The 23,495-nt window shown below is 35.1% G+C and overlaps 1 protein-coding gene across 3 annotated transcripts in view; it reads left to right on the top strand.

The window, feature by feature from the left end:
* LOC150080740 (sodium- and chloride-dependent glycine transporter 1-like) overlaps nt 1-23,495 on the top strand; it is a 263,490-nt gene that overhangs the window by 222,091 nt on the left and 17,904 nt on the right. For all 3 annotated transcript variants that reach the window (XM_090381755.1, XM_090381754.1, XM_090381756.1), the window contains one exon: nt 12,529-12,696. In XM_090381755.1, coding sequence (XP_090237881.1) covers nt 12,529-12,696 — 168 coding nt within the window. The remainder of the gene's footprint in view (nt 1-12,528; nt 12,697-23,495) is intronic.

The following is a 23,495-nucleotide window of genomic DNA, read 5'->3' as shown; positions in this document are numbered from 1 at the left end:
GGACCAGCGCATTCTGCCTTGGGGGTTGCCGCTGTGTTCCGCGATGACCAAGTGCAAGCTCTGGCATTGGTGTGGGCAGCTGAGAGCTTGATGGGCCCCTCACTTGTAATCCTTCGAGGGCATCCACCCTATCCTTCAAGCTCTCATATAGGCCCATAACAACGCTGAGTTGTCGCCTTATCTCCTTACACTCCTTGCATCGCACACACACAAAGACATCCCCCATGGCAGTATCATGTCCCATACTTGACTGCTCCGCAAACATCAAGCAAATAGTGCATCTTACAAGGCTGTGATTCAGAGGACAACTGCCCCCCTCAGTTCTCCCCTGGGCCACAGCATTCCCATTAGCTTGAGCCCTTTGCTTTGCTGCTCTGGTTTGAGTCATGATTTAGATTTACTTTCAATAAAATTTCAATTTCTGTACAAAATTAAATCCTAAACTTGTATCCAAACACAGTTATAACGCTATATTTATGTTTCAGTAACGAGTGTTATCTACGGAATATTTACGTTTCAGTAACGAGTGTTATCTACGAAATATTTACGTTTCAGTAACGAGTGTTATCTGCGAAATCCCTTTATATAACTTTCGTATCAAGTTATGTATTAATTATTTGTTTTTACTAATTATTTATGTTACGTAACCTAATTGGTTATATGTATAATTAATTATGTTAAATAAAATTAATTATATTACGTTTGTAATCTAAGTCGTTATATGTATTTATTTAAACGTACAATTTAACTGCTAACGAAGTTCAACTAACGCTATCTAGTACGGTATATCGTATCACAAAGGCGGGAAAATTACGAACGGTTAGCGGAGTTGAAACAGGTGGAAACCTTTACCGATACTTTTATGCAATTACAAGGCCGAGTAAAGAATAAATACACCAAATTAATCAGAAAATCACAAAATAATGTTATACTACTAAATTTAAATCAAAAGTTTTAGAAAAACAATAATTTCAAATCAATAATTAACAAAAATCCACTTAGCGGCTTTGAAAACGACCGTCTCTAGTAGCCTCGTCCTACTAATTTATTCAAACTACTTACTTCTACAACACCAGATAGAAGTTTGTTCCAACAATCAACTACCCACTGGCTGAAGACAAATTTTCACACATCCATCCTGCAACCATCCTCCCTCAGTTTGAATTTATACCCTCATATGCATAACCTGAGCAAGAGGGAGGATCAGTACTGAGCTTACTCAATCCATTCAGAGCCATAAACACCTCAACTCAATAAGGCTCCATTCAGATCTTGATTGAGGTTAAATGCCTCAAATTGTTACAAAGGTCCAGAAGACTATTCTAAAAACTCCTAAAAATTTGAAAAGGAGCTGACCTTATGTTCCATACTTATTGCAGTGCTTCTGTGGGGAGAAAGATTAGGAGATATGGAATTAGAATTGGACCTAAAATCTAATCAGGGTCCAACAAAACATGCACTATAAATTTGGTATCAATCTGACTTTTGCTTCTCAAATAATGCCTGAAACATACTTTCATATATATATATATATAAATAGAATATATCAATATAATATATAAATCAATAGACAGATTTATGTGGAGGGTGAACAGCAGCTGTGGAATTGTAATTGATCTTAAAAGCTTCCTAATAGATTTCTCATGGGAGGGCTGCTGGGTTTGTTGAATTGTAGTTTATCTTGAACATTTCCAGAGACTAAGAGAACATACCCTGAAAATCTGGTATTGATTTGACTTTATTGTTATCGAATAATGACCAATAATACATAAATGCATACATTTCGATTTATGTATGCAGATAACTTGAAATTTTTTGGAAAAAAAATAAAAATTGCCTAAATTCTTATCAGTCCCATTTTAATGAAACTTAAGATGGCTTGAAGACTAAAGGACTCAAATATAAAATTTTACGAAAATCCATCCAGTGAGTCAAGTGTTACATGGATGGAGTGGTGAACAAGGAGACAGGTAGGCACTGTGAAGACAGTAGGTGCTTTATGCATTTTCATACATGCCTAAAAAGTAGCATTTGTTTTTGTGAATAGTGAGATTAATTGCAACCTTCCTTTGGCTCATGCATGATACTAAGTATTATAGGTTTTAATACATCTCATGTTAGCAGTTTTCATAAAAAAATTTCCTTCTTTTTTTTCTTTTAAAGTGTTACTGCTGATTTGGATGTAAAAAGCAGTTTTCACTTCATTTTTTGTGGGATGTAATCTTCATAATCAAGGAGTGTAGTTCTGGCAGGATAAAAGTAACTGCTATTTTGAATAAAACTATATCTGATTTAGCTACTGGAATGTGCAGTTTTTGCAAAGTGGACCATTTATTGTTTCAACTAACAGTAGTATTCACTATTGTACTGTAGCAACATTCTATCATGATAAAATACAGAGGATTGTGATGCTGTACTTTTCACACCTATTTTGGATTATGATTAAAATTTTGGTAAGATTGGAATTGGTAAGTTTTGATATGTAAAAATTTATCCTGCCTTATGTTAAAGGCAGGATAATTTTTATTTATGCAGTCAATGTGATATTTAAATATAGATGAGCTGATGATTTCAGAATTTGAACATCAGGAGATACTAAATCAAATAAAATATTAGAGTGCATTTTAATTTTAAAATGCAGAAAATTGGATCTTTGTTTTAGAGGATAAACAAATGTTTAAGTGCAAATTTCCTGAAAAAAGTGAAGGCTTTGTCTACAGGCTGTACCTAAAGTAACTATGCAGTGAATTGCTGTAGTGTTCTGCACAGCATCTGCTTTATAGTTTGACTGTCTTTTTCCTGTCACATAGACATGGAAAAGACAGTCAAACTATCCATGTGCAGTCAGTTGAACTCTTGTATAGTCCATATTGGAATTTTTCATTCTTCAGCGTGTTGATTTTTTCAATAAACAATTATATAATATACATACCTAAATTTTCTTGATTCACTGCATAGTTACTTTTGGGGAAAACTTTTACTTATTTATATTTTACAACAGGTCAGTAGGTGAAGAAGATATTTCATATACTTTACACATGCATTGGAAAATATGTATTTGTTTATATGGGATAAATTTTAATAAAGATTTATTTTTTTAAATCTTGTAATTTTAGTGCCTGGTTTTGTAAGTCACAATAATTAATCATTTTGGCCTTTTTGTAATTTTTTTTTCCACTTAACAAAAAAAAAAAAAGATCCCAGGAGCAAATACTAGGTAATTGGTAAAGAAAAATGTGGTTTATTGCATTTCATAATGACAAATACTTTTCCTATTGCACCATATGATGTGCATTAATTTTTTAAGTGTGGTCTCCATACTTAAACACAGTATTCCAAGTGTGGACTTAAAATTTTCTTATACAGTGAGATTATTATCTCTATAAGCAAATGTTTGATAAATCATTGATAGGACACCGTGGGCCTTCCTTTCTGCCTGTCCACACTGCTCAGAGAACTTCGTGCCCAACCATATTGTAACTCCCAAATCCTTTTCTTTTTTTTACTTTACTGTTTTTAGCCCACCAAGTGTATAAGTTATTTTGGAGTTACTATTCCCCAAACTTTGCATTTTGCTGCATTAAAACATAGCTGCCACTTTTCTGACCATCCCTGAAGTCTATCTAAGTCATTCTGAAGAAGCTCTGCTTGGTGCTGATCATTAACTAAACCAGTGATGCACAAACTGTGGGGCGCAATCCCCAGAGGAGTTGTGGGATAAATTAAAGGGGTCACAGAAATATTTAAATAAATTTATTTTTTGTGTACATAAAAGCTAAAAACCTGTTGTTAAAATTACTTTTTCAATACTGTAAGTATAAAGACTTTGCTACTTGAACCAAGTTATCCAGTTATATTAAAGGAGGCAGCAGAGGAATTAAGCAAACCCTTAGCCATAATTATGAGAGCTTCCTTGGACTCAGGGGAGGTACCCGCAGACTGGAGATGTGCAAATGTGACACCAATTCATAAAGGAGGATCGAAGGCTGACACAAGCAATTATAGACCTGTGAGTTTAACTTCTGTTCCAAGAAAATTAATGGAGGCACTAGTTAAAGAAGCATTGCAGGATCATTTAGACAAGACTTCAGTTATAGCTCGGACACAGCATGGTTTTGTTAAGGGGAAGTCTTGCCTGACCAATTTGATTGGATACTATGATGCAGTCACAAAGGAACTGGATGCAGGGAATAACTTTGATATTATATACTTGGATCTTAGAAAGGCTTTTGATACTGTTGCACATGGAAGACTGCTGTACAAATTGGAGCAGTGTGACATTGGAGGCAAATTGCTGCTGTGGATAAAGGGGTGGCTGAGGGGGAGAAGACAGAGAGTGGTAATCAATGGACACTGCTCATCATGGACTAATGTTATTAGTGGAGTCCCTCTGGGCTCAGTGTTGGGTCCATTATTGTTTTCTGTATTCATAAATGATATTGATGATGGTATATCAAGCTTAATGTCGAAGTTTGCAGACGATACAAAGGTAGGCAGGGTTGTCAAGGACACTACTGACACTATGCTGCTGCAACAGGATCTGGAAAGGTTGAGCAGATGGGCTGAGAGGTGGAAAATGAAGTTTAACATTGACAAATGTAAAGTACTACACATGGGAAACAGCAACCCCAGAGCAACGTATCAACTCTGTGGTACTACACTGACAGTGATAGAGAATGAAAGGGACCTGTGGGTGGTTGTGCAGGCAGATATGAAGTTCTCTGAGCAGTGCAGACGGGCTGCAAGAGTAGCTCATGGTGTATTGTCAATGATATATAGGAATTTTTCTAGCAGGGATAAGGAGGTGATTATTCCCTTGTATAAGGCAATGGTCAGGCCACACTTAGAGTACTGTATACAGGTCTGAAGGCCTCATTTCAAGAAGGATGTGGAGCTGCTGGAACGAGTACAGAGAAGGGCAACAAGATTAGTGAATGGGAGAAAGGGGTGCTCTTACGAAGAAAGGCTTAAGTTTTGCAAATTACAGTGTCTGGAGACTAGGCACCTGCGAGGTGATCTGATTGAGGTGTATAAAGCCTTGAATGGTTTGAGCATGCTCAATGCTGATGGGATTCTTCCTCTCGCTCAGAATAATCACCTGAGAGGGCATAAATTCAAATTGAGGAAAGACAGATGTAGGATAGACGTGCGGAAATTTGCCTTTAGCCAGCGAGTGGTTGGTTGGTGGAACAGACTTCCATCCCTTGTCATGGAAGTTGATAGCCTAAATAAGTTTAAGGCTCAGCTGGACAGATATTTTGAACGAACAGAGGGGTGAAGTGGAAGTGGTTTTTTTTTTTTTTTTTTGGCTGTGCTGTATATGCTTGCTTTCTTGCATCAAATGCCTCTACTAATGCTAATGCTAAAGTCCAAGATATGAATGAACCCTACTGCCTACTGCGTCGGGAATACGCCTTAATTTGCTCACTGGCTATGGACACACAAAAAGCAGCTGACTAGTGCAACTTCTCAGTACTACTCAAATGCTGAGTAATACTGAGAAGTACTACTCAATTAATCCCCTTAGCTCTTAATTCGTGCTTCCTACAGCACAAATTCTCAAATTGCCTGTACTGTATGCCTAAAGGCCAAAGGTGTGAATGTGCAGTAGCAGTAAATATACGTAGCAAGTGTGTATACAATATATAGCATGCAAGCTTTATGCTGCTTCATAATTTGGTACATTCTCCTTGCTGCAATAAAAATTATTTCAATTATGCATGGAGAAAAGTACAACAACAATTTAAAAACCATTCCTCTGTCCAGAGACACTGTTTTCAGGCATATTGCAGTTATTGGACAACATATAATTCAATTTATTAAATTGATTGAGAGAAAGTCCAATTTTTGCAATACTATTAGATGAATCCACAGATTTTCCAAACTGTTCTCAACTTATTCTATATGTCGGATACTGCTACAAGGAGGATTTTCTATTTTGCAAAGCTTTGGAAGGAAGAATGACTGGCCAGAAGATATTTGATGTTATAAATATTTTCTTTCAAACAAATATTGTAACGTGGAACAACTGTGTTGCAATTTGTACTGATGGCTGCATTAAATAAAGGTTTAAAAGGCAAAGTAAAGGAAATTGCTGCAAATACAGTTTTGAATCATTGCATTATACATAGGGAAGCATTAGTAGTGAAGGAAATGCAAACTGATTTGCACAAAGTTTTGAAAGATGCAGTAAGTGTGATCAATTTATTGAAAGTAGAAGTTAAATAGCAGACTTTTCACTATACTTTTTAAGGAAATGGGATCTGCTTATGAAACGCTTCTTTTATATACGAAGTGAGGTGGTTGCCCAGTGGTAAAGTGTTGTGACGTCTTTTTTGGCCTCAAACATGAAGTTTTATTGTTTTTATCAGATACAGATCAGCAGAACCTTGCTCAATTGTTTACAAATGAAAAATGGCATGGAAAACTTAGCTACCTTGTTTATATATTTGAAAATTTAATGATTTAAACTTTTAAGTCTTCAAGGATAGGGAACAAATATATTAATACTCAGAAGCTTTCAAAAATAAACTTAACCTTTGGAAGACTGAATTTGAGCATAATAATACTGAAATGTTCCCATGTTTTCTGATTTTGTTAACAGCAGTATTATTGACATTTTACAATTTAGAGATATCATTGCCTCCTACCTAACGATGCTAATTAAGAATTTTTCCAAATGATTTAATGTATCTCCAAATAAAAATTTGTATTGGATTCATGATCCCTTTGCTTTTGAAATTTCTTCATGTCCCAAAATTACCATTGAGCAAAAGGAAGATCTTATTCAACCTGTTGTCTGACAATGCAGTATGCGCCCGTTTCAATACTACAACTTGTGAAAAAATTTGGCTTTCTCCTCAAGATGAGTATCCAGAAAAATTGAAAATGGCAATACAATGATAGCTGCCTTTCGGGTATACATATTTATGTCATAAAATTAACAGCAATAAAAACAAAACAGCATTCCAGACATCATCCAGAAGATGACATGAGATTAGTAATTTCAAATATTGCATCTAAATATGGATCAAATATTATCGGTTATCCAGGCTCATCCTTCTCATTAATTGTTTTGTTTTGTAATTGTTCATTTTTTTGTTTTGCAATCTTAATTGAAAAATAAGAATTTTATTTGTTGTTTTTGCTGTATTCAATTAAAATATTAAACAATTATTTTAATGTGTACTAGGGGGTTTTGTCCCCCGCTTGCTGCACTCGCTTCTTTTGATAAAGTAAAATAAAATACTTACAGAAGCTTTCGACACTGTGTGTGTGTCTCTTCCTCTGCTATGATTACATAAATACGTTACATATGGAAATCAAGCTTGGTACCGTGTGGTCATGTTAGATAAACATAGCGTGTGACCGCGCTTAAACAGAAGCTTGTTTTACCACAGTAAAACAAGCTTCACCCCAGGGGCTCACATCTGGTGAGTATGGGCTTGGAAAATCCAGGGTCCTGAGCTGGATATCATCATGCTTCTCTTTCTTGCTTTCTTGGTGATTCCCTTCTACTTTTCTCTCTCTCTCTCTAAGTTAACACGGGAATTTTTTTTTTTTTTTTTGGCTGGTGCAGCATAAGCCTCAGGCTTCCTTGCACCATATGGCTAATAATAATAATAATAAGTATTTTAGTATTTGTTATGTATTACCATGTAACCTGCATCTCTATTCTTCCATTGGCTGAATAAATATCACTAGGAGGAAAATTATTTTAATGTATAAAAAAAATTAAAAAGGAAACAGTTTTTTTATTCCTTTCTCAGTACTCAAATGAAAATTTCTACTACATAATTTATAAAATTCCATTTTTCTTTTTCTCTGAAAATCTTGTCATCCTCCCTCGAGATTTACATTGAGGGGTCGCGTCAATTTTATTTTTAATAAAGGGGTTCGCAAGCGAAATAAGTTTGCGAGCCATGGAACTAACCTACCGACCTTGATACTTTGACACACAAAAAATACCATGGCATTTAAAAAAATTTTTATTTTTTGTTTTCCCCATAGAGGTTTGGTATATGTACAATGTGATATGAAAATACTGAATAAAGTAAACAAGGATAAAGAACATCACAACAAATATGACAAATTGATGAAAACATTTAAATTCATAGTGCATTTTAATTTGATACTTCCTCATGGCAGGTTTTATTTCTATTTCCAATTGCTATGTACTTGCTAGTTTTCCTACACAAATTTTAAGCAATAGTTATGGCTCATTGGCCTACACAGCTCACTGGCCCTTCTGAAATTTTCCAAAGTTCCAGACTAATCCACTTTGTCTCTCTGGCACTAGAATATCATCCTCTGTTGCTTAGAAGGGTTTCTAAAAGGAAAATAGAAATATAACTTTTAGGTAAATAAAGAAACATTGTGCCAGGACCCATGTTCATGGTGGTACATAATGCTCACTGCATTCATTTATTTATCAAGAGTACACAGAACAGGCATTATATTTGTTTGCTACTATAATTATATATATTTTTTTCAGCTTGTCAATAGGAGAGATAGGCTACTAATTTGCCTCAATGAAATATTAAGTAATGGGCCTATTGTAATAAATAAATAAGTAACATACTTTTACATAAGCATTATTAATTAATAGTTGTTCTTCAACACTCTCACACTATCTGAAGTGTATTGTGTACTCACTCTCCAAATAAATATGGGAAAACTCTCTAAAAATATGGTAAATTTTGAAATTTCTGCTATCTTCTGAAAGTTCATTAGCAGCAGTAAATGTTCTACAGTTTAAAGGATGTAAATGAAATCACCACTCACGTTTTTGTAATTCTGTTTCATTTCAACTACTAAACCAGAGCAATGACAGTATTGTCTTCCTCAGGGCTCCCACTCCTGGGTTTTTCCACCCAGATCTGGGTTTTTTGATTGTCATCTAGGTTGATAGGTTTTTTTCACAAAATAATGAGATATTTTTTCACAAAAATATCTCATTATCTGGGTTTTTTTGGTAATTTTTAATTTTAAGTCAAAATTTATTTTTATTTCTTGTAAATACAATAAAATTTAATACATTTAATAACAGTTTACAATTTTCTTAATTTTATATTCTAACAATACTGATCATAATTTGTAATATCTCAAGTGCTTGTACAAAATACTACAAATGTAAAAGGATTTCAAAGTTTTCACAGGGTTCTACACTATGATTTTCGTTCGTGTTACTAACATGTATGCGCAGCCTATTGAGCAGGCGGAAGGCGGTCTTTACTGCACAGTCTTTTGTGATCGTTCGTGGTATTATTGCATTATTTGGTGTGATTTTTATATTTATGCGTGTACTACATACAGTGATATAATAAATTTAAATTGTAGTGACTATTTCTATTTTATGTTAATGGATTAGTGATTTATTTTTTATTTTATAGAACATTTTAAATAAGATAACTGCTAATTAGCCATATCCACAAATTGCCCACAATGTCTGAAACTTGTTCTCCACAGAGAAAGATGAGTAAACGGTGGTATACTCAAAATTTTAGAAATGAATGGTTAGAAGATCCGGAATTAAAGGATTGGTTGAAAGAAGACAGTAATGAAAAAGGTGCATCTTACTGTATTTGTTGTGAAACGAAATTAAAGAATGCCAATAAATCGATGTTACTAGTGCATAAAAATACAGTTAAACATAAAAAAAGTGCAAATATTGCTAAGACAAGTTCAATGTTAGACACGTTCTTCACAAAACGTAAACCTACGGAGAATGAAGAAGTAGCAAAGGCAGAGTTAACAATTGCTGCACTAATTTCTGAGCATAATATTCCATTTGGGCAATGTGATCACCTTATAGAAGCATGTAAGTAAGCATTTCATGATAGCAATATTGCAAAACAAGTTCAGATAAAGGCGACTAAAGTCTCTTATCTTATACAAGATGGCATAGCCTATCATGAAAAAATATACATTTCCAACATATGCAGAAACAACAAGTTTTCAATGATAATAGATGAAAGTACAGATTTATCTTTATCTCAAGTTCTAGCTGTTGTTGTTAGATATTTTGATATTCAAAAACTTGATGTTGTAGATGTGTTACTTAACACTGTGTCGAAAATGGTACTTCAGAAGGGCTTTATCAAGCTGTAAAAGATCTTTTCATAGAAAAAAACATTCAAATAAGTAATCTAGTTGGCTTTGGAAGTGATAATTGTGCCACTATGATGGGTACTAAGAGTGGGTTCCAGTCATTGCTAAAAAAGGATGTACCATCAGTATTTATAATGGGATGTGTTTGCCATTCTTTTGCATTATGTGCTAGTCATTCAATCAAGGTACTACCATCATATCTAGAAATATTTATAAAAGATATCTCTTGTTATTTTTCCCGTAGTAGTAAAAGATTAAACGAGTTCAAAATGATTCAAGATGTTGTAGATACTGCTAAGCATAAAATCCCCAAATTCGCACAAACATGTTGGTTATCCCGTGGCAATGTAATAAAAATTATTATTGAGCAGTGGGATGCGTTAGTTCTTTATTTTCAGTCTCAATCAAAAATTGAGAAAATCAATGGTGAAGGGAATATTTACAATACTATGATCACCAAAGGAACTAAGCATATGTTGTTGTTTTTAGGATATGTACTGGAGAAAATAAACTGCCTGAATATTGAATTTCAATCTGAGCATTTCAGATTGCACTTACTTCATTCAATGGTTTCAATTGAGTATAAAAATATTCTTAGTTTTTTCATAAAAGAAGAAGTCATTACTTCGCGCAAGCTGGTTGAAATTGATCCAAGCAATGCAATAAATCATAAGCCTCTGAATAAAATATATTTCGGAGGCCGTTGTATGGCCTTATTAAATTCAACACCACTTGGTGACAGTGAAAGCAGGTTTAAAAATGATTGTTTAAGATTTCTTGTTGAACTTTGTATGGAAATCAGAAAAAGATTTCCTCTAAATGATGATGTAATTATCGCCAGTCTCAATGTTCTTGACCCAGCAGTGATACATGATCGTGCCAATTCGCCATCCTCAATTTTCCATTTAGCAGTGCAGTTCCCTCACCTTGTTTCTGAAGACAAACTAGATCTTCTAGATGATGAATGGAAATCATTTCGTTTAAATCAAGATTTAGATTTCTCTTACAAAACCATCCCTGAGTTTTGGTATCTGTTACGTAATGTAAAAGATGGCTTTAATAATTCTAAATATGAGATTTTATCTAACTTTATGACCAGTCTAACTATTTTACCTCACTCTTTGGCAAGTGTAGAAAGAATCTTCTCCCAGGTAAACCATATAAAAACAAAAGCCACAAACTCCCTTAAACCAGAAACTGTGAAAAATCGACTAATGGCAAAACAGGCGATAAATAGATCTAATCAAAATTGCTATACAAGGAAACCTAAATCAGAATTGGTAAAAGAAGTCATACAAGGAACTTGTTAAAATATACGAAGAACGTTTGAAAAAAATGAAAGAACTTCAAAAAATAAATGTGGAGGGAACTGAATGGGATGAAAATTCTGATTACAATTAAATAAAAGATATTTTTGCATGGTAAGTTTTATCTTATTTGTGTTGCTATACTATATGATGAAAACTAGGTTTTTTTTGGGTTTATTTAAGTTGCAATCTAAGTTTTTTTAAAATTTGTGAGTGGGAGCCCTGGTCTTCCTCATTACATATTTTACACATGACTGAAAACAAGTCAACCAGTGTGCAGAAATATAGTTTTGTGGTTATAAGCAGCAGGTCATCATTGATGGGAAAGAAGAGAGGTAACATTATAATTACATCCGTACAGTAGGAAAAGTGCCTAAAAGTTGGCTGTTGATGGATTTCTTCATTGTGTTAGAAAGGGGGAAGAAGGGAAATAGAACTTGAATAGCAATATGCTTCCCTTTTAAAAACAGGTTGGTTAAATAAAATTAACATTATTCAGGAAAATTATTGTTTAGAATCAATAAACTACAATAATTTGCTAAACAATTTAGCAAATGATTGAGGGAAAACACTTTTTCAATAGTGTAACAGTCTTATTTTTAATTTTATTCTGCTATAGTAACATTTTACATTTAAAAAAGTAAGCTTACTATCAGATAACCAAAAGGCTTCTTATCTCATTTGACCTTACTCAGTTGTCAACTGATAAGTGGGGTATTCTTAATTTTTGCTGTAATATGGAATCTTAAAAACCATAAAGAAATATGGCAGTAGAACTGGCATTTTGTTTATGGTTAAAAAAAACTAAATGAACATACAGAATAAATTCATACGAGTACAAAATATAAATTTGGTTGCATAATGTTCGCATGATAACATAAAGCATAGTGCAGTTGTAAATAGGCCTCCCCCCCACCTCCGCAATGTCAGATTTTCAATCTAATTCCTGTCTAGAGCAGGAATCAATAGAATATAAATTAAAGGTATTTTTAACCATTGCTTCAGTTGATTTATTTTCAAGTTTTGTTTACATTATTTTGTTTTTCTCTAGATATATGCTCTTATTATTATTTAAAGTGTTTTCTAATTAAAAATATCTTACTTTTTTTAGTTTATTTTGATTTTCACTTGGGTGGATACAAAACCAAATGAATATGGTGATTATGTGTACCCTGAGTGGGCTAGTGCCATAGGCTGGGTGATGTCTCTTCTGTCTACTGCTGCAATTCCATTTGTGGCCGTGCTTAAGATTTGCAAAGCAAAGGGACCTATACTTCAAGTATGTATGCTCTCTCTCTGTTTTGTTTAATATTGTATAAGGCATTTTAGGAATTTTTTTTATTTTTGAAAACATGTAAAATATGTTATAATTGCCAAATTTTGTCATTTATTTTGTTTATTAATGTTCTTACTCTTTTTTTTCTGCCTAGAGCTCAGTTTTTTAAGTTTATCTCATTTAAATATGTAATTTTCTTGGTGTGCAGTTTGATTTTAGTGCAATGATTAAGAAAAATAATGCACTAGTTACTGCACTGCATTTTGATTTGTTGAAAAAATCTTTTATGGATAACAGCAATGACTGAATATAGTGGGTAATACCCTGCTCAACAACTGAAAGGCCATTGGTTCAAATCTTCAAACAACCTGAATGTGTCCTACAGGAGTAGGACACATTCAGGTTATTTTTAAAAAATAACTGCTAATAAAGACTGATTCAAGAATAACACTGACAGCTGAACAACATATTCAAATACATTGTTGCTAAATGTATTCAGATGAACTGATGAGACTAGCAGCAGAAAGAAAATTGTGTGGAATGATTATAAATTAGAGGGAACATGGAATCCTACAGTATAAACTAATCTGCAATCAGGTCACCAGGGGGGGAGAGGAAAACTAAGGCAGATTATGAGACATCTTTTGGTTAAGAATGCAAAGAAGAGTAGCAAAGAATTCTTTACTAATGTTAATTAACACTAGAAGGAAAGGGATGAACAACATTTGTCCATTACATGTGAATGGCATAACTATTGATGATCCTGTTCAGGTTGCTGACAAACTAAATATTTTTCATCTACATGCATGAGGAAGTTTTTGAGGATGGAAACACCAGAAGTATACCAAGTTATAACTGGAAGTTAAATGATTTTGTTATAACTGAGAAGAAAGTGAAATTTCTGAAGAAAAAAAGTAAATATGTCACCTGGTGCTGATGGGATCTATCCAGTTACATTAAAAGAAGTATGCAGACCCTTGGCCATAATTATGAGAGCATCCTTGAATTCAGGATGAGGTTCCTATAGATTAAAGGAATGTCTCTCCTGTTCAGAAAGAGGGATCAAAAGGTGATGTGAACAATTATAGACCTGTAAGCTTGACTTCTGTTCCAGGGAAAATAATGGGGTCAGCAGTTAAAGAAGTACTGCAAGATCATCTTAAAAAGAATGGAGTCATTTATTTATTTTATTTATAGTATAAAGAAGTGCAAATGCATCATGTTTATATGCAGTAAATTAACCAAAGTTATTATAGTGACATTTTTTGATTACATCCCATATTGTGAATGCCTTCATGACAAGTTGCCTATTCGGCTACACTTCAAATAAGTAATGCTTCCCCAATAAAGAAAACTATTGTTACTTATTCTCAGTGGATACCACCACCACCCAGATGACTGTTTCAGAGATGGTTGACTCTTCATCGTTGGTTGGGTGGATACACTGATGGTATAACAGCTGACAACCAGTTTCACAACTGGGTTGTGAACTTAATTTCACAACCCAGTTGTGAAATTAAGTTCACAATATGAGAGGTGCCAAATGGTGTGTAGTATTTAATACTTAATAAAAATTCAGGGCAAGAGCCTCAAATTATGGGAAAATTTACAGACATGTAAGTTAGTGCAAATGCATCATATCTATACTGGTAAATTAACCAAAGTTATTATATTGGCATTGTTTCATTACATCTCATATTGTGAATGCTTTCACAATATGAGTTGCCTATTCAGTTATACTTCAAATAGATAATGATTCCCCAATAGAGGAGTACATTGTTACTTATTCTTAGTGGATACCACCACCCAGATGGCCACTTCAGAGCTATTTGGTCCTTCATCGGTGGGTAGGTACACTGATGGCTGACATCTCAGTTGTGAAATTTCACAATTAGGTTGTCGGCTGTTATACTAACAGGGTACCTACCTACCCACACACCAATAAAGAGAGAGAAAGAATCTTTTATTGCACCACCTTCAATTGTGACAGTTACATGATTGGATAGTGTTTCAATGTCCCTTCATGGCCAAAAGGCCAGGTCTTGACACTTATAGAGATGATAACTACCAGATATATTACAGAAGTAAATAAATAAATTGCCATTAAGTGGTATAGGACATTAAACAATTAAATGAAATAACATCAAATGACATAAGGCATTAATAAGATGATACAGTGACTTCCATAATGGCATTAGGTTACATAAATTAAGATGGCATAAAATTACATTAAATAAATACTGGTGTATTTATTTAAATTAAATACACTTGATACACTTGAAAGTCCCAATTTTTGTCTTCGCAGCTCATGGGAAAGAACAGCATGAACAGAGGCAGTTGATGCACATACCGCTGGCTCCTTCTCCGGTATGCTCAGTAATTAACCAGAGCATTAAAGTGGCGAATGCAGGGCATGTTGGCTTGGATGCGATGAAGAGAAGGCACCAATTTCATTAACATTACTAAAGATACATCATATAACAGATTATAGTCCTTTTATATTGAAGAACACAAATATATTAAAGGGCCATATATCCCTGAAACAGCTGTCTGGGTAATGGTATCCACTGAGAATAAGCAACAACGGTCTTTTCTATTGGGAAAGCATTACTTATTTGAACTAAACCGAAAAGGCAACTCATTGCAAAGGCATCTTCAATATGAGATGTAATGAAACAATGCCACTATAATACCTTTGGTTAATTTACTGCATATAAACATGACACATTTATACTAATATGCCTGTAAATTTTCTGTAGTCCGAGGCTTTTGCCTTGAATTTTTATTATTTTATTTATTTAACTCAGTTTAGTTACATGACACCCCAGTACGACCATAATAGCTAAAAGGGTGAAGATTGTACATTATTTACAACTTACAATTAGAGCAGGTTACTAATGTTAGCTTACAATTTCAAATACCAATTTCATTAACTGTTACATTACTAAAGATACATCATATAACAGATTATGGGCCTTTTGTATTGAAGAACACAAGTATATTAATTGTGCTGAACGGACATTTACCATCTTCAGGGAAGGATGTACAGTTATACAACTGAGTTCCCTCAATTGTATAACTTGTAGTTCAATGCCTGGTGGATTTCTAGAATCCTATCTTATAGATTTCTGCCATCACTGTATTTCTACACTTCTTATCACAACACGTTTTTTCATAATCGAAATTAAGTGTATTCCGCAATTTTAAGGTGTTTGTTGGAAACATACCTTGTAGGGAATTCAATTGTGTGTTCTTTGACAGAAAAACTGGCCATTTTCCATCTTTTACAGCTCTCCTGGAGTTGAAACTTGATTTACATGCTGGTATATATCTGGTGCATCCTTTCAACCAGAAAGGAGTTGAAAAAGGGTGACATTCTTTCTTCTAGAATCTGTTTCCATGGTGCCTTGTCGAGCATTGTAAATAGGACTGACTTCAAAGTGATAAGGGGATTCTTAGCAGATCTATTAATCCATCTGAGAACCCAGTACTCAGTAATAACGTTTTTCCTAACTCAGGATTGGGGAGTGGATGATGAAATGGCAAACTCATACAAAACAAGTGGGGTAAGGCATCTTGTACATGCTGGACAACTAGTTCGATGTTTGTTGCACCCAGCAGCTCCTATCGCATGCTCCATAATGTCATAATGGCTTTTGCAACATTTCAAATCCTACTTGTAACACTGGAATGATTTGAAATGTAAAATTTTCATCCCAGATTAGTTCCAAGTCAGTGTGTATTTGTACTTTGTGAAAGAAGTATTCTGTACGGAGGCCATCATTCTTCGATTGTTTTCGTCTAAAGGTCGTTTGGGCATTTATCAATGCCCAAATGGCCTTTACAAGAAAACAGAGCTTTTTTATTTATCTCTTCCTGGATTGTAGGAATGTCCTTCTCATCATCTGATAAAAAAAAAAGTTTAATATCATCAGCATAGAATGAGAAGTCAGAATTATTGAATAAGAAGAGTTCTAGTGCAGCTGTGAAGAATAATGCAGACAAAACACCTTATTGTAGGATTCCCTATGTATATTTAGTGTAATTTAGATGTTATGGTAACAAACGACCATGTACCATAGGCAGAGGATGGCATTGATGATTTCTAGGTTGAATAAGTTGGAAGTTATCAAACCTTTTATTGATAATTGTATGTAGGTGCTGAGGTCTACGGCTAAAATACTAATTTAAAAGATCAGAATAAATCAGCTTTTCAAACACTTTAAGTAATGAGTATTCAATAGAAATAGGTCGTAGGTCTTAGCATTAGCATTAGTAGAGGCATTTGATGCAAGAAAACAAGCTTATGCAGCATCAGCCAAAAAAAAAAAACCACTTCCACTTCACCCCTCTGTTCGTTCGAAATACCTGTCCAGCTGAGCCTTAAACTTATTTAGGCTATCAACTTCCACGACAAGGGATGGAAGTCTGTTCCGCCAACCAACCACCAGCTGGCTAAAGGCAAATTTCCGCACGTCTATCCTACATCTGTCTTTCCTCAATTTGAATTTATGCCCTCTCAGGTGATTATTCTGAGCGAGAGAAAGAATCCCATCAGCATTGAGCATGCTCAAACCATTCAAGGCTTTATACACCTCTATCAGATCACCTCGCTGGTGCTTAGTCTCCAGACACTGTAATTTGCAAAACTTAAGCCTTTCTTCGTAAGAACACCCCTTTGTTCCATTCACTAATCTTGTTGCCCTTCTCTGTACTCGTTCCAGCAGCTCTACATCCTTCTTGAAATGAGGCCTCCAGACCTGTATACAGTACTCTAGGTGTGGTCTGACCATTGCCTTATACAAGGGAATAATCACCTCCTTATCCCTGCTAGAAAAATTCCTATATATCATTGACAATACACCATGAGCTACTCTTGCAGCCCATCTGCACTGCTCAGAGAACTTCATATCTGCATGCACAACCACCCCCAGGTCCCTTTCATTCTCTACCACTGTCAGTGTAGTACCACAGGTTTTAGGTCTTTTAGGTCCTTGCGGTGTTTAACCTTTGGGATCAGCATCACTGTATATTGGCTCCAGATATTTGGACTGAAACTATCTCCATTATCTCTTGGAAGATATAAAACAGAGCATCTACTAAGAATGGGCTACAGATCTTTAGGATAAATAAAGGGAAGCCACCAGTCCTACTGTTTGATTTTTGCCTAATTTATTATATCTGTTATTTATTCCACTCATAATTTAGTTTTTCTGTAGGGATGATCTGTTTATTTTAGTGAATGACCAAAGGTCTGTGATGGAAACATTGCAAGCTGGTAGATTACATGTTTTCTTTATCCATTCAGTCACAATGTTAACACTAATTAATATTAGCCTGACTGTTTTTTTTTTGCAAAGATCCTTTTAGATTGTCAAAAATTATTATATATAATGTTGTAATGGGCTCTTCTCTTAAGCTGGAGAAATTTAGCTTGTGCTTTCTTATAAGCAGTCACATCTTCATGTGAGAAGTTTTCTTCCATTTCCAAAATGCTTTCTGCTTATTAACAAAGGCATGCTTCACATTCAGTGAAAACCACTGGTTGGTGTGCTTAGAAGTTCTGATTGTTTTTGATACTCTCCTAGCTGTCTGCCTTCTCATTGTTGGTACCTCTATTATGGCTTCATTTACCCACTTTGTAGAAATTGCATGCCAGTCAGTGGTTTTGAGATGGCAGAAGACAACATCACTCTTCAGGTATCATATCGAAAATACTATTTTTATTAAGTATTGAGACTTTGTGTTTTCTTCTGAGAGTGTGGGAAGTTCAAATAATGAGACATGGTCTGAAGGAAATCTGAACATATCTAGCATGGCTTTAGTCAATGGGAGGTTGTTGTGGTAAACTAGGTCAAGTGTCTGATATTCCTTTGTCAGATCCACCACTACTTGTGTTAATCCTATTTGTTGAGGGCAGCATCAAGTTCACTCCTGGCAGCAGTATTCTTTGGAAGGGACATATTGAAATTGACAGTAACAATGGTATTAGTACAATTCTCCAGATTCAGAGAAATCGAAGGAAGCAATTCTGACATTATCTGATCATCATGCCCAGAGGGGGATATATAACGGCTAGTTGCAGTAAATATTTTTCATTTCTAAATATGATACTGATTGTTGAACTCTTTGTTGTATGTATTTTAGCTCGAATTTTCCTGAATAGAAGATAATAACACCACCTCCTTGCTTTTCTTTCTTATCCTTATTCACATAGGGTGGTAGAAAATGAAAAAGGCCTGGAAGTAATTGTGCAGTCAGATATGAAGTTTTCTGAGCAATGCAGACAGGCTGCCAGAGCAGGTCATGAAGTATTGTCAATGATATACAGGAATTTTTCTAGTAGGGAAAAGGAGGTGATTATCCCTTTGTATAAGGCAATGGTCAGGCCACGCCTTGAGTACTGCGTACAGGTCTGGAGGCCTCATTTTAGGAAGGATGTAGAGTTTCTTGAGTGTGTACAGAGAAGGACAACAAGATCGGTGAGGGGAACGAAGGGGTCCTCTTACCAAGAAAGGATTAAGTTCTGCAAATTGCAGTGGCTGGAGACTAGGCACCTGCGAGGTAATCTGATTGAGGTGTATAAGGCCTTGAATGGGTTGAGAATGCTGAATTCTGATGGGATTCTTTCACTTGCCAGATTACAAACCTGAGGGGGTTTGTTTGTGTTTTATTGGCGCATCAGCAGCTGAGGCTATAATGCACCAGTCCTGAGGGGGCATAAATTCAAATTGAGGAAAGACAGTTGTAGAATAGATGTGCAGAAATTTAAGAAGGAACTGGACAAACTTTTAGAGAGAATGGATATCTGAAATTTTTTTTTTTTTGGCTGATGCTACATAAGCTCATACGCTTGCTTTCTTACATCACATGCCTCTACTACTACATACTTATTCATGAAGATTGTTTGCCTGTTGGCTATGAATCATGTTTCCATACGGCAAACGAAATCATAATCTGCATGGAAAAGCAAAGCCTGAAGTGCTGCATATAGTAGTCATCACATTTTTTGTGAAATACAATATCTTTTGAGTTCCATGGTCCAGACTATAGAGAGTACTTAATTACTATTTACTAATTTTATGTCTGTTATTTGAAATATTAGCTGGTAAGAATTCTCTGACCTTCAGATCTATGAGAGATTTCTAGGAGTAAAGGAGTGCCACATCTCATATACTGCATACTATCTGGAAAGATAATTATGGCGGATGTCTGGCCTTCATTTGGACTGCCTTCACATTAATTTTAAGCTGGTTCCAGATCATCTGCTGTATGGTATGCGATTGCGTATTCTGGTCAAGGCTGGTAATGAAGATGCTAAACTGTCTCGAGGCAGCTTTTAGTTGGAATTAGCTTGCTTTGCCCAAAATGAAGCCTTTTTTGTTCTACAGATATTTTTTCTACTTGAACAAAACTTGTATCTCCTTCATATGGTGTGGTCTCTTTGGGCCATTTTGTTGTCTGGAATAGAGTAGTGCATGTTAATTTTAACGTGATTACTGTGGACATTAATATTCTCTTGGAAAATGTCATTATATACTTTGTGTGGCTTATTTTTAATAACTGAGTGATACATGTGTCGGTAACAAAAATCACAGTATGGGTTTAGTAGCTAATCAGATTGGTCAGACAGGTCTCCTTTAATCTTGTCTGACCAGTCTGATTAGCTATTATGGCACAGTAACAAAGGAGCTGAATTCTGACATAATTCTGATATATTTAGACTTCAGTAAAGCTTTTGACAACTGTGTCCACATAAAGCAATGCTGTAAAAGGAGCAGTGTGACATTAGGGGCAAATTTACTTCTGTGGATAAAGGGATGGCTGAATTGTATTAGTGGAGTCTTTCGGGGTTCAGTGCTGGGTCCCTTACTGTTTATAATATATTTATTAACAATAATCATGAAGGCATACCAAGTTTTCAGATGATACAAAGATTGGCAGGGTGGTTAATGACAGAAATTAAGACATACTATTGTAGCAAGACCTAGAAAAATTAGGTAGATGGGCTGAGAAATGGCAACTGAGATTTAACGTTGGTAAATGAAACATGGTGCATATGAATAGCAATAATCCTAGCGTAACATACCAATTATTTCCATAACACTATAGGTAGCAAAGAACAAATGAGACCTAGAGGTAATAGTAGAGTGTGACATGAAGTTCTCTGAGCATTGCAGGTGGGCTGCTAGAACAGATGGGGCTCTGCCAATAATATACAGGAATTCTGCCAGCAGAAAAAGGAGGTGATTGTCCCATTGTACGTGGAAATGGTTAGGCCACATCTTGAGTACTGCATACATATCTGGAAACCTCGTTTTAAGAAAGATGAGGATCTCTTGGAATGGGCACAGAGAAAAGCAACCAGATTAGCCAAGAATTGAAAGGCATAGTCAAACCACAAAAGACTTTGGTCCTGCAAATTGCAGTGCTAAGAAACTAGGCACTTATGAGTCACTTGTGACTTGAATGTGGAAAATAATGTTGATATTGTTTATTTGGACTTTAACAAAGCATTTGACTCTGTCCTACATGAAAGTTTACTGTGTAAATGAACATGTTAGTATCGGGGGTAAGTCCTTAGATGGATTGCAGGGTGGTTGCAAGGTAGAAGGCAGAGGGTTATGATTAATGGTTACTCTTTTTATTGAGTTAAAGTGAGAAGTGTGATCCCACAAGGATTAATACTGGGACCACTGTTGTTTCTGATTTTTCTTAAATGATATTAATGAAGAGATATAGGATGACATGGATAAGTGTCAGGGTGGTCAGAAAATTGGCAGTTATGTTTTAATGCAGCAAAATGCAAGGAAGGTCTTACACTTGGGGAAATAGCAACCCAAAATAACTCATACATTTGGTGGGATTGAATTAAAAATAGTAGAAGGGATTTGGGAGTTATAATACTGTAAAACACAAAGTTTCCTGAGCAGCATAGACAGGCAGCAAGGAAGGCCTATGATAGTACTACAAGTGCAGTCTCACCATTGCTTAATGCCACAGCATAAGGCGATGGTGAGACTGCACTTGTAGTACTGTGTTCAGGTATGGAGACCACACCTAAAAAAAGATATCAAGCTTCTTGAAAAGGTCCAAAGATAGGTAATGCACTTGGGGAAATTGACAAAAGAGTGTGTCCATATGAGGAAAAACTGAATATATGAGTTATGGAGCTTGGTAACTAGGCACCTTAGAAGGGACCTGATTGAAGTCTACAAGGTTCTGAAAGCAGATAATAAAATAAATGAAGGTGAAATTTTCATGGTTATAAATGACACTAGAACAGAAAACACAAATTTGCATTACTGGAGAAGCTTGATTGACTTGATTGTAGGAAGTGTTAAACCTACCAGAAGCTATTATGAAAGAAGAAGAGAGAAGCATACAGTGGTTCTTTTGTGGGAAATTTGATAAGTTCAGGAAGAAACTTGAAATATAAAAAATTATCTCACATCATGCTTGGCATTTTAACAATTCCTCATAGCAGTACACAGCATAAGAGAATATTCAACTAAGTAGGAGGGAAAAAAAAAAAAAAAACGCTTAGTTCAGATCTCTTTCTGATGAAACTTTCAAAATGCTCTCAATAGCCAAATTTAGACAGCTAGATAGCATTATAAAAAAAAAACCAAACCCCTTGATTCAACATTACTAAAATGGACAGAGTCCACAGCAGTATCTTCCTTAATGCAGTGATAATCATTTGTTAGTGTCTAACAGGCAATCACGACAGAAATCTACAGAAATCTACAGACAGAAATATCTGTCTCTAGATTTGAAAGCACACTATATTATTAAACAGTCCTGCGGCCATATCTTAATATAAAATGTGCATGTTGTCAGTGAAATTTAATTACGAGGCGAACAGTCTTGGTTTAAAAAATTCTCATGCATGCTTTATTCCAGTAAAAATTAATGAACTCTTCTGCTTTCCGAAAGTCAAAGGGTAGTAACTATAAAACTGTACTCTAATCAAAATTTACCAAAAAAACTTTTTGTGAAGTATATACAGGGTGTTTCAAAAATGATGATCAATAATTTAAAGGTGAAAAGTACAAACTAAAATAAGCAAAAAAGTCCCAGTGAACATTGGGCCGCAAATGAACCGTTTTTGAGATAATGCACATTTTCTGTTAAGATCCGCCACTGACTATGGGAACACTAGTTCAGCAAAAAGTTGTGAATCCTTTGCTAAGGGTGGTTTTATTAAACATAAGATAATACATTTTTAATTTTTGGTTTCAACACCACAGGATTTTACAGATGTTACATGTTACAGGATGTTCTTTCTAACTCCCTTTCCTCAACATCAGGTGTTATGCTTCTGGGCCTACCTGCTTGTACTCCATGTGCGAAGTGCCCATATTCTCTAAGGTGTTGATGTACCCTGATGAATGTGCACCTGTTGAACTGCCTTCAGCAGGGAAATGCTTCTTGGTACAAATGTGCAGCCTCGAGTGTACTGCCATTGGCTTTACCAAACACGAAGTGCATGTCCGCATACTCTTTGTTGCTGTAACCTCTTTCCATGTTGCCTATCCTTTGACGAGTACTAGTATGCCTCCATTGAGAGAGGGGGACATGGAGAGAATGAGATAACCTAACCTAAACAAACAAGTTTTTTTGCATATTGTAGTCTGTACAGTCCACCTTTAAATTATTGACCATCACTTTTGAAACACCTTGTATATATGTGCTTTAAAAAAAAAAAATAATAAATAAATCTGGAAATGCTCAGGGAAATATGTCCAGACCCTTCAGAATCCCAGATAAGACCAATTACTAAATATCAATAAACTTAT

This window comes from Mastigoproctus giganteus, chromosome 9 (genome assembly GCF_048544385.1).
Source record: "Mastigoproctus giganteus isolate SK-2022 chromosome 9, ASM4854438v1, whole genome shotgun sequence".
In the NCBI taxonomy this organism is placed as follows: Eukaryota; Metazoa; Arthropoda; class Arachnida; order Uropygi; family Thelyphonidae; genus Mastigoproctus; species Mastigoproctus giganteus.
The sequence above is the reverse complement of the archived record's forward strand: the minus strand, read 5'-3'. Positions and strand labels throughout refer to the sequence as shown.